The sequence below is a fragment of the Pocillopora verrucosa genome, chromosome 4, assembly GCF_036669915.1.
Source record: "Pocillopora verrucosa isolate sample1 chromosome 4, ASM3666991v2, whole genome shotgun sequence".
Taxonomy (NCBI): domain Eukaryota; kingdom Metazoa; phylum Cnidaria; class Anthozoa; order Scleractinia; family Pocilloporidae; genus Pocillopora; species Pocillopora verrucosa.
The window spans coordinates 23,830,697-23,842,524 of record NC_089315.1 but is presented as its reverse complement, the minus strand read 5'-3'; the positions used below and the strand labels follow the sequence as shown (position 1 = coordinate 23,842,524).

Sequence of the window (11,828 nt, the reverse complement as noted above, 5' to 3'; positions counted from 1 at the left end):
TTAACCTCCTTGAAAATGAAAATCTGTTTCACTCTTAGAAGTGCAATCACTTGTGTACGTTAAATAGACCGACTCTTGTGATTTCATAAAATTGTCCTCAATTGTTTACTCCCATGAGTGAACGAGACAGAATTTCCTCTTTACGATATCAAACAGACAAGAGATGAGCATAAAAATATATATGTATATATATCAATTAATTTATTATTTGATCCAACACTATACTCTCTGAAGTAACATTCTAACAATTGTATGGCAGACAGCGAGGAGAATTACTAATGAGATCTTAGGAGTGGAAAGGTTGAAATGATCAATCGATTTGCTCCATCTTTGTCTCTCTTAAATGATGCATAAGCTGAAGGCTTCACAGCTGAGTTTAAAATTTTAAAAAAGTATTATCTCTCCATTTGTACTCTTTTTACCAATGTTATTATTCTACATGATTAATTGTAGAGTCATTCTCAAGTGTTCATTCTTTAAACTCTTTAGCTGTTAAAACAGCCGAGCTTAAAACTTGGAGAAGTACTTCCTCTCTATTTCTACTCTTCCTACGAAATTTGAAATTATTCTCCAGAATTGTGTTTTATTCCGAAAAGTTCATTCTTGTCATTCTTTTAAGCTCTTTTTTAATGTCTCTCTTATATACTGCATAAGCTATAGGATTTACAGCTGAGTTTAAAACTGTAATAAGTATTTTTACGCGAAGGATATCACAATCGATATTACCACAGCTAAGAGAACTGAGCCCGCAATGGAACCTGATTGCGCTGCACAACAGAAACACCACAATAACGATGGCCATTATTTTAACGGCGGCACTTTCTTGAGGTCGAAAGAAAACGGTTGCGTTGGAACGTATTTGTTTTACAAGAGTACGCATTTTTCGATGGTGCTTACAAATAATAGTTAGCATACATGCAAAGCAGAAGACTAACATGACACAAGGGACGAGTTTAAAATTGAATGCGTCTAACCAATTAAAGATGTTATCGAGGTGTCGCTCTTGGAAGGCAAAGTGGAGAGATGCTCTCACTGTGATAAAAATTGCCGGAAAGGCCCATGACAAGAAAACCACTTGAATGACTCGGCCATGCGTCATAAATATCAAATATTTCAATGGTTTCACGACGGCCACGAAGCGATCCAATACCAGACTGCATAAATTCGTGACTGACGCCCTCACAAAAAACAACCTCACATAGAGCTGGACCTCATCTGCTAGCTCAGTTTCTGAAACTGTTTCTTTTAAGATAAATAACACAGGAACAACCGTCATCCCAACAAAGAAATCAGCCACAGCTAAAGACGCCACAAACGCGTTGGTTTTGGTGCGAAGCTGTTTACGCTTACAAATCAGGAAGATAATGAGGCCGTTCCCAGTAATGGTAAGGATTGAAAGAAACCAGCCAAAGATCCAAAACCACGTTTTCATGTTTCAACTAGATGATTAAAAATGTTATCCTGCTCGTTGTCGAGAAATTAAAGGCCCTTGAATACGGAAGTTATATTCGCCTGCTGAATATCCTGTATATATATTCGTGTTCGTGTCCTTCGCCTGAAGATTTGTTAAAAAAAATCGTAAACAATGTCACGTGTCAGGACTCTCGCTTTGTTATTTTTAGTTAAGATGTGTTAAGAATATCTACAATTTTCTTTCTAATCCAAAATTGACCCAAGTTTTCGAAAAATAGTGTCAAACATTTTGTCTAGCTGAGGAAAGAACTGAGATTAGAAGTGCCTTCAATTTTTTTTTTCAAACATTTTTTTCGTAATTGTTAAAAGTTGGTATACTTTACGTCTCAATTAAAGGTTTTAGGTTAGCTTTGGAGACATCGGTAAATAATTCATTTGATAGATATGCCCTGAAAGTTCGGGTTTTGCACTCAGCTTATCGACTTGCGTCAGGTTGTTGTGTGATTTCAGGAAACATTCGTTCCAAATGAAAATTAAAGGTAGATTTTCAATTATTCTTCTTGTCTCTCTCTCACTCACTTTTGACAACAGTATTGTAGCTATAAGCAGGATGCGTGTCACATATGGACCTGATAATGGCGTGGCTCATCAGGGAGTCTCTGTGGCTCGGTGGAACATCAGGGGGCGAAATCAGAAAGTCTTGGGGGGACTCAAAATGATTTTTCCTTCGTCTCACATTCAAGACAAGATGAATGAACATCTTCCTCAAAAACCTTTCAAATTTATTTTCCTTTATTTTTCCTCTTGTCATTTCTAACTGTTAGGACTACTGCAGCTTGATGCGCCGTACGCTGGTCACTTTCTCAATAAGAAGTAACTGAGGGTTCATGCCGCTTTCTCCTTGTGTTATAGAACGACAGAGCTTTGAAATCATCTTGCGTACTTTCAATCTCGTTAATCCTTCATGAGAGAGGAACAATACGTTAAATTCTTCATGTTTCTTTCTTCACCGTTAATACAAAGGGTCATCATCATTTTCCGTTCTTTTTTTTTTATTTTACAGTCCCTCCGTAAGAGGAAAACGAACAACTTTTCATTTCTTCGTGTACTTTCTAATTGAGACCCTCTATATTTCTTTATTCATCTCAGAGATCTACTGCTTTTAATAATATTGGTCTTCCAAATTAGCTCTAAAATTAGTCAGTCTCTAAAATTATCAGAGTAATTTCCTTGTCACAGAGTAGCTGTGAATTTTTTCCTCTTGTCACATGCCAATCCGTCACTCACAATGTCTTCATTTAGCTTGATTCTTGATTAGCTGATTGAGCGTGCAAACAGAATTCCGAACCAAACGTGCGACGTAGCAGCCGCAGTTGTTAATCCATATTCATCAGAAGCTGTTATATTTTCAGCAAACCAGCCGTCCATCGCAGAGTGAAGACGTGTTGTCTGCTGTGCTTAACATAACATTGTGCTCTGGAAGGAAAAAGAAGCTGGACCTGTAAAAAAGCAACGAAAGCACTTTCATGTCACAAAAGCAACAGGTGAACATTGCCCTTGGAAAATAGTCAATCTAAACGAGTCGTATCATCTCGGTTCAATGACGTAGCATGAATTGTTTGCTTGGTCTGAGCGGCTCTTTAATTTGAAATTCGACTGAATTAGGGAGTTGACTTTAAGAAAAGCAGAGCCAATGACTGTAAAATAGTTTTGGCGAAACTCTCAAAGAAAATTGTTTTGCTTGTTAAATGTATTGGGGACTTCATTTTGTATTTGAATACAGCCACGTGGAGTTGTTATGACTCTTTTCCTCGGTGGCTTCACTGTAATTAACATTTTGAAATTTTGATACTTTCCCTTCTTCTGTTATTGAGTCAAAGAGCAAAGCAATTACACAAAATTTTGCTTTCGCTATTTTCCTCATTAAAGTAAGCATTCCCTAATCACCAACATATTTTCTACTTTGAGGAAGACGAATGTTGTCAGACGAATGGAAGAACAAAGATATTGGTCAAGAGAAGACACTGGAATCACTGAATTTTTAGTGAATATTGCAAAGATAAGAGCCACACCTCGATAACATCTTTAATTGGTTAGACGCATTCAATTTTAAACTCGTCCCCTGTGTCATTTTAGTCTTCTGCTTTGCATGTATGCTAACTATTATTTGTAAGCACCATAAGAAATTATTTAGTAATACTGGCAAAAATGGTGGCCCTTGTGTATTTAATTTTTGCACGAGGTCTTCGTTCATTCATTAAGGAGCTTAAGCAACCACGACGACGACGCCGGGTACGACGCCAAGTAAAAAATGAATTTATATTTTATGAGCGAAATTCGCAGTTGTCTAGATCTGTTCGGTTCGTTAATGGCTCTAAAAACGTGCTCGAGCTAAATGTGTAATGGTGGCGTGTAATTCCAAATGGAAATACGAAATATTAGCCGTCGTCGTCCACGTTCCGTACAGGACGCAGAATTTGGTCATTTCACGTTGTTGTTTTGCAGAGGATGCAAAGAAATGTACAAAGATTTATAACGCACGTGCATAGCCATTGTTCTGCTCATTAAACCTTTTGTTTGATGACGTTCTCGTTGCCGTCGTCGTCGTGGTTTGCTTAAGCTCCCTAATAACTGTCTTGGGACGGGTACAACTGATTACATGTGAGTGAATAATTCTCGACTAGCGACTAAATACAGGAATGGCTCCGACCTGTAATTGGATGATAAAAGTAGTAAAAGTTAATAAGTTTATATCTCAACTCCTTGCTCGTGAGTATTGTTTAACCGTGTGTCTCGAGGCGGAACAATGAAATATCAATGTGAAAACACCAATGTGTCAAACATACATAACAAAAAGAAGGTAGAGTCTTTCTAGTTCAGCAAGGTCGATCAGAGACTGGAGTAGCATGCGTGTAGCCGGGAATTTTTTTTTTTGTGGAAAACTGATTTTCTGGGATAACTGTTCACATGAAGGACAAATCCATTCATCGGACTTCTCATCTATTTTTGCACAACACCTCAAGGAAGAAAGTCGTGGATTACTTTAATTTTGCTTGGTAATTTCTAACAACTCCGCTAGACCTAAAAAAGGAAAAAAAAAAAAACAAACAAACAACGTCTTACCAGTCAAACCAGTGGAAGTAACTCTCGCGCTGAATCATGTCGAAGTACCTAGATGAAGTACCAATGATGGCACAACCAATCTTCGGACTGTTTTTCGGCTATTACAAGAAAGAGTAAAATGTATTTATAAAACTTGTTCTTAAATTAATGAAGGCCGTTCACGTGACGCTATTTTGGAACCGATATATCTCGTTTGTTATTGTATCACACTACTGTTTTAGACAAGGTATTTATACCACTTAAATTTAAGAAAGAATGGGTATAACATAAACCGCGTTTTCTGTAAAGTACATGAGCCATCCTTACCTAATTTGCCAACTGCTTTCCAGGAATCATCTGTAAAAACCTCTTCAATTTTACAAATTTGAAAATTCTTAGCTAAAACCGTGGTTCTCAAAATATATTTCCCCCCCTTGCCTAAAAAAATTCCAAGTAGGTCTGGCCATGCCTATTTGGTCATTGGCCCCTGTTTAGCCACTAACAATGGGTTAAACTCTCTGGGCCGGTTATTAAAAGTAGGTCTAACCCATACGGCGGTTTTACACAATCAGTGGGCCTCGGGTATTCTCTGTGAGAGGGTTGCTTAAATTGAATAAACGTCCTTCTACAACTAACTTTTGGCCCTCTTGACACTGTTCGCAGAAATAACTGTTCTGGTGAAAGCTGTGGCTTAACTGAAGATTTAAAGTTTAGAACGCAGTTTTGTCAAACAACGGTCAAACTTTGTTTGAATAACGGGCCCTAAGTCACCCTTAATTTACATATTGTACAAATGTGCAAATGCCAAATTCAAAACAAGATTAAGCTAAGCTGGTGTTAGAATAATTTTTTTACTGAATTTGATAGCTTGTGAAAAATCTTTGTTGTTTATATTTTGTCGCCCTCAGCTTGGCCTACCTTAGACTCTAAACCCCATAAGACGTAGTTGGAAGAAATATGCTTCACATTTGTATGCGAAAAAGGTTAAAAACGATTTAATTCTAACCCCGTATAAGGTCTAAACACCTGTCTAACAATCGACTCCTACATGAAAGTTTTTGATGGAATATCTTAATTATTTCCCTTCTGCAGCAAAACTCCTCTATAATTCAGTTGTCTTAAGCGAAACATCGTAAGTTTGTATTGTCAACTGTCGCAAAAATGCTCTAAGATCAAAAGACAAACAGATGCGAAAACCAATATTAATTGCAGCTGAAAGACTCAGTTATCCTATTTATGTAGTCTTGGCTTGGTGTAAGCTTGCAAGGGAACATATTCCCAACACCTTGTAAAATTTTCTGTCGCTGCCTAACAAACTGCTCACTGAAATGTGTGAAGCTGTCGCTCCTTTAAGATTTTAATAAACATGATTCGCTTGGAATTTTTTCAACAATCTGTTTGCTTTTTTCCTATCATTAGTTTTACTTTGCGGTCGCTGAATCTCCTTGAAAATGAAAATCTGTTTCACTCTTAGAAGTGCAATCACTTGTGTACGTTAAGTGGACCGACTCTTGTGACTTCATAAAATTGTCCTCAATTTTTTGCTCCCATGAGTGACCGAGACAGAGTTTCCTCTTTACGATATCAAACAGTCAAGTGATGAGAACAACAAAATATAGATCAATTAAGGATTTATTAGTTGATCCAACATTATACTCTCTGAAATAACATTCTAAGAATTGTATGACAGACAGCAGGGAGAATTACGCATTAACTTTAGGCTTCACAGCTGAATTAAAAACTTAAAGAAGTATTTTCTCTCCATTTGTACTCTATTAACCAATGTTCAATTTATTCTCTATGATTGTAGAGTCATTTTTAAAAGTTCATTCTTTTAAGCTCTTTCTTGAATTCTATCATATCGCATAAGATAAAAGGTTTTAACCTTTTAGCTGTTAAAACAGCTGAGGTAAAAACTTGGAAAAGTATTTCCTCTCTATTTCTACTCTTCTTACGAATTTTGAAAATTATTCTCCAGAATTGTGTTTTATTCCGAAAAGTTCATTCTTATCATTTTTTTTTTTTTTTTTTTTTAATGTCTCTCTTATATACCGCATAAGCTATAGGGTTTACAGCTGAGTTTAAAACTATAATAAGTATTTTTACGTGAAGAATATCACAATCGATATTACCGCGGCTAAGAGGACTGAGCCTGCAATAGAACCTGATTGCGCTGCACAACAGAAACACCACAATAACGATGGCCATTATTTTAACAGCGGCGCTATCTTGAGGTCGAAAGAAAACGGTTGCGTTGGAACGTATTTGTTTTACAAGAGTACGCATTTTTCGATGGTGCTTACAAATAATAGTTAGCATACATGCAAAGCAGAAGACTAAAATGACACAGGGGACGAGTTTAAAATTGAATGCGTCTAACCAATTGAAGATGTTATCGAGGTGTCGCACTTGGAAGGCAAAGTGGAGAGATGCTTTCACTGTGATAAAAATTGTTGGAAAGGCCCATGATAAGAAAACTATTGGAATTACTCGGCTACGCGTCATAAATGTCAAGTATTTAAATGGTTTCACGACGGCCACGAAGCGATCTAACACCAGACTGCATAAATTCGTGACTGACGCCCTCACAAAAAACAACCTCACGTAGAGCTGGACCTTATTTGATAGTTCAGTTTCTGAAACTGTTTCCTTAAAGATGAATAACACAGGAACAACAGTCATCCCAACACAGAAATCAGCCACAGCTAATGACGCCACAAACGCGTTGGTTTTGGTGCGAAGCTGCTTTCGCTTACAAATCAGGAAGATAATGAGGCCGTTCCCTGTAATGGTAAGGATTGTAAGAAACCAGCCAAGGATCCAAAACCATGTTGTCATGTTTCAACTAGATGGTTAAAAATCTTGTCCTGCTCGTTGTCGAGAAGTGAAAGGCCTTTGAACGCGCGAGTTATATTGACCTGCTAAATACCCCTTTATTTATATTCCTACTAATGACCTTCGCCTTACGGGTTGTCAAAAAAATCTTCTACAATGTCACTTAGCAGGACTCTTTCGCTCTGTCATTTTTTATTAGGAGGTGTTGGGGACATCTGCAATTTTCTTTTCAATCCAAAAATTGTCCCAAGTTTTCAAATTTTCCCTTCCAGAGATTATAAGTGCCTTTCAATTTTTTTTTTTCAAACATGTTTTTCGTAATTGTTAAAAGTTGGTAAACTTTACGACCCAAATTAATTGTTTTCGGTTAGCTTTGGGACATGGGTAAATAACTCATTTTATAAATATGCCCTGAAAGTGCGGGTTTTCAATTAGCTTATCGACTTGTGCCAAACATGTTTTTCGTAATTATTAAAAGTTGGTAAACTTCACGTCTCAATTAATAGTTTTAGGTTAGCTTTGGAGACATGGGTAAATAACTCATTTTATAAATATGCCCCGAAGTTCTGGTTTTCCGTTTAGCTTATCGACTTATGTCGAACATTTTTTTCGTAATTGTTAAAAGTTGGTAAACTTTGCATCTAAATTAATGGTTTTAGGTTAGCTTTGGAGACATGAGTAAATAACTTATTTATAATATGCCCCGAAAGTTCGATTTTTCCAGGTTGTTGTGTGAATTCAGGAAACATTCGTTCCATGCAAATGAAAATTAAAGGTAGATTTTCATTTGTTCTTCTTGTCTCTGTCTTGCAAACTTTCGATGTAGCAGTATCGTAGCTATAGGCAGGATGCGTGTCGCATATGCATGGACCTGATGGCATTTGCATGGCTCATCAGGGAGTCTCTGTGGCTCAGTGATCAGGGCGTTAAATCAGGAAGTCTTATGGGGACTCAAAATGTTTTTTTTCTTCGTCTCACGTTCGAGACAAGATAAATGAACATCCTCATTCACAACCCTTCAAGTTTATTTTCTTTTGTGTTTCCTCTTGTTATTCTAACCGCTAGGACTACTGTAACTCGATGCACCGTGCGCCTGGCCACTTTGTCGGTAAGAAGTATAACAAAGCCGGTCCACGTCGCTATCTCCTTGAGTGATAGACGACAGCGCTTTGAATTCATCTTGCGTTAATTTCTCCATTTTTTCTCCTTCAACGTTTAATTACAATGCGTCATCATAATTTTTCCGTTCTCCTTTTTTTTACAATCCCTCCGTGAGAGGAAAACGAACAACTATTTATTTCTTCGTGCAATTTCTAATTGAGGCCTTCTATATTTCTTTATTCATTTCAGGGATCTACTGCTTTTAATGAACTCAGTCTTCCAAATTGGCTCTTTGAAATTATCAGAGTAATTTCCTTGTCACATAGTAGTTCCTAAAATAGAGTAGCTATGAATTTTTCCCTCTTGTCACATGCCAATCCGTCACTCACAAAGCCTTTCATTTTAGCTTCATTAGCTGGTTGAGCATGCAGACGGAATTCCGCACCAAATGTGCGACGTAGCCTACGTGTGCGGCATCCGATTATTGGCTGCAGCTGTTAATCCATATTCATAATGTTAGAATTTTCATCAAACCACGCTGTTTGTCGTAGAATGAAGACATGTCGTCCGTTATACTATACTACAACGTGCTCTAGAAGGAAAAAGACACTGGACCTGTACAAAAGAAACGAAAGCACTTTTATGTCACAACAACAGTAGGTGAGCATTGCCCTTGGAAAATAGTCACCTTAAGCTCCTTGATAAGGTCTAAACGAGTCGTATTATCTCAGTCCAACGACGTAACACGAATTGGTTGCTCAGTCTGAGCGGCTCTTCAATTCCAAATTCGACTAAATTCGGGAGCTGACTCCGAGAAAAACAGAGCCAATGACTTTAAAACAGTTTTAGCGAAACTCTCACTGAAATCGTTTGCTTCTTAAATGTATTGGGGACTTCGTTTTGTATTTTAATGCAGCCACGTGGAGTTGTTATGACTCCTATCCTCTGTGGCTTCACTGTAAATAACATTTTGAAATTTTGATACTTTCCTTTTCGCTATTATTGAGTCAAAGCGCAAAGCAATTACACAAAATTTTGCTTTAGTTTTTGTCCTCATGAAAAGTAAATATTCCTTGCTCACCTGCACATTTTCTACTTTCAGGAAGACGAATGTTGTCAGACGGATGAAAGAACAGAGATATTGGTCAAGAGAAGACAATTTTTAGTGGATACTGCAAAGATAAGCCGAGACTTAAAAATCATTTAGTGATACTAGCAAAAATGGTGGCACCTTGCATGCTTAATTGTTGTACGAAGTCTTCGTTCTTTCACCAGTGGTCATGGGATGGATTAAACTGTTATCATGGCAAGTGAATAATTCTTGATTAGCCACCATTTTTGAAGTAGTTTGTTGTTTTACAATTGTAAGGCAGATCCTGAGCGATCATTTGATTTGTTTGAATTACCAGCTGTAATTTGGTGTATTTCATCTCAAATATTTATGTTGCATAGAATTTGAGACAGAAACAACTGAAAACTAAAATAATCCTGGCTAAAAAATGCTGACACTATTAATTTCAAGGCTCTGATCGCTCGTGTTATATGGTTTGTCCAACAGCTGGTATCACAACGATAACTTAGTTGACGTCGCACAAAGGTAATATTAAGGTGGCACTCTGACAAAATACTTCTGCCGCACAAAGATGAAATGGCATTCAAAATTTGAGATCAGTAGAATTTCCGCACAGTCACAACCTATTACATTATGCATTCAGTTCTTGGATAGAGAAAACAACAACAAAAACAATACATTGCCATTGGGAAAACAGATTTGTTTTACAATAGTATGGGGCTGTGCGGAAATTTTACTTTGATCTTTCAACGAGTTTGTTTAATTTTGGGCATCTTCTTTACATCCAAAATCACGTCAATGAACCCCTACTTTACTTACGACTCCTCACAACAAATTAAAATAAGTATCGGCACCTTAAGAACGACTTCATTAAAAAAGAATCACGCTGTCACCAATAGATCAAAAAGAACAAAGTAAACTTATCGACTGATCAACGGACGAACGCCTTTTGAATCTGACACTGAGCCACTTTACTGCAAAACTGATCTATCACTGTAACAAACCAAAGTTGTAACGCTCGACTGACATACAATTGTTCATTCGATTCTGATGACTTGTGCTCAGGCCAGTGTCTAATTTCAACAACAAACCTTTTCTGAACTACTCTCACCCAAACGATCGTACTTAATCATTGACAACTGAATAATACCAAGAGAAAACATTGGCCAAAAAAATATTGATTCAATTCATGAAAAATTCATTTTTGGCATGAACTGTAATAAACTTAGGATTTAGGAACTTTATTTAAAAACGAAAGTATTTGTTTTTCATTCACAAAGCAAGAATTTATTGCAGTGCCATCTTATATGTTATCCGTTACTTTGTGTCATCAGCTGGGTTTGGTTTCCGTTCGGAAGTGATATATGTTTTAAAACTCCAATGCCCGGTCACGAGCTCTGTCGAGAAACTAAACAAATTGAAAGTTACCACCGTGTAAACCAGTTGAATTTTACCACATTTCACGCTGAAGAAGTAGATTTTCATATCTCAAAGAAAGATCAGTTATTTGATAGAAATAAAGTTAGTGAATTGTTTCGAAAACCGTTGAAAAATAGTTTACAGATTGGACGAAAATCAACGTGAATATGCGAGCCAATCTTTCGACCAGTAAACGACGACTAGGTCTATTGACTAGAATTTTGTTTGCATTCTTATTTGCTCATCACGACTTAAGATACTTCCTGTTAAAACAGATTTACTTCAGACGAAAGTTGAAATCAGAAATCCAAATCAAAGAAGATCAGATAGTCTATCAAATAAAAGAGTTGTCATGTTTTCATATTGAATGCTTTCACAGATCTATGACGAGTTTTATAAGCATTTAACGAATTATAAATATTTTTTCTCATTTTAGAATTGACATTTGCACAGAGAGCTCGGTGATTTTTGCGAAACCGGTGCACGAACCAAAAATACAAGTTCTTTTCAAGTCAAAGTTCAAGTTGTGGAAAATAAATAAGTTAATTAAGTCCTCGCTTTGAAAAGCTAGTGCCTTTGATTGCTTCCCGCAACGATCGTCATTTTGCTGGCTAATATGACATTTTTTCTTTCATACGAACTTAAGTCTTCTGAAAAACATATCAATTAAGTCGGACCAGGCATTTGGTTTTAAAATGTATCTCCGCTAATTTATTTATTACTTATTGTAAGTGGAAGAAAGATCTTTTGGGCAGTCACTCGATATAACACAGGAATACGTTTAAAAATAAAAACGATTAGTAAAAGCTTGAGATTTTGCTCCTCAAATTCAGCTCAAAATGAAACAGAAATTGAACGCGTTTGACGACAAAATCTCTCGAAATTA

At 36.8% G+C, this 11,828-nt stretch overlaps 2 protein-coding genes across 2 annotated transcripts; both read right to left on the bottom strand.

Moving 5' to 3' along the window:
* Positions 1-232: 232 nt before the first annotated feature.
* On the bottom strand, positions 233-1,539 carry LOC131774981 (octopamine receptor beta-2R-like). The gene has a single exon (XM_059091081.2). The coding sequence runs from the start codon at positions 1,430-1,432 to the stop codon at positions 584-586; it is 849 nt and encodes a 282-aa protein (XP_058947064.2). The 5' UTR covers positions 1,433-1,539; the 3' UTR covers positions 233-583.
* A 4,967-nt stretch (positions 1,540-6,506) lies between these two features.
* On the bottom strand, positions 6,507-7,396 carry LOC131774995 (octopamine receptor beta-2R-like). Its single transcript, XM_059091093.2, has one exon. It carries the CDS (start codon positions 7,351-7,353, stop codon positions 6,526-6,528), a length of 828 nt encoding a protein of 275 aa, XP_058947076.2. The 5' UTR covers positions 7,354-7,396; the 3' UTR covers positions 6,507-6,525.
* Positions 7,397-11,828: the final 4,432 nt, after the last annotated feature.

Coding starts and splice junctions, on each gene's coding strand:
- LOC131774995 (XM_059091093.2), bottom strand. CDS start 7,353: ATGACAACATGGTTTTGGATCCTTGGCTGGTTTCTTACAATCCTTACC.
- LOC131774981 (XM_059091081.2), bottom strand. CDS start 1,432: ATGAAAACGTGGTTTTGGATCTTTGGCTGGTTTCTTTCAATCCTTACC.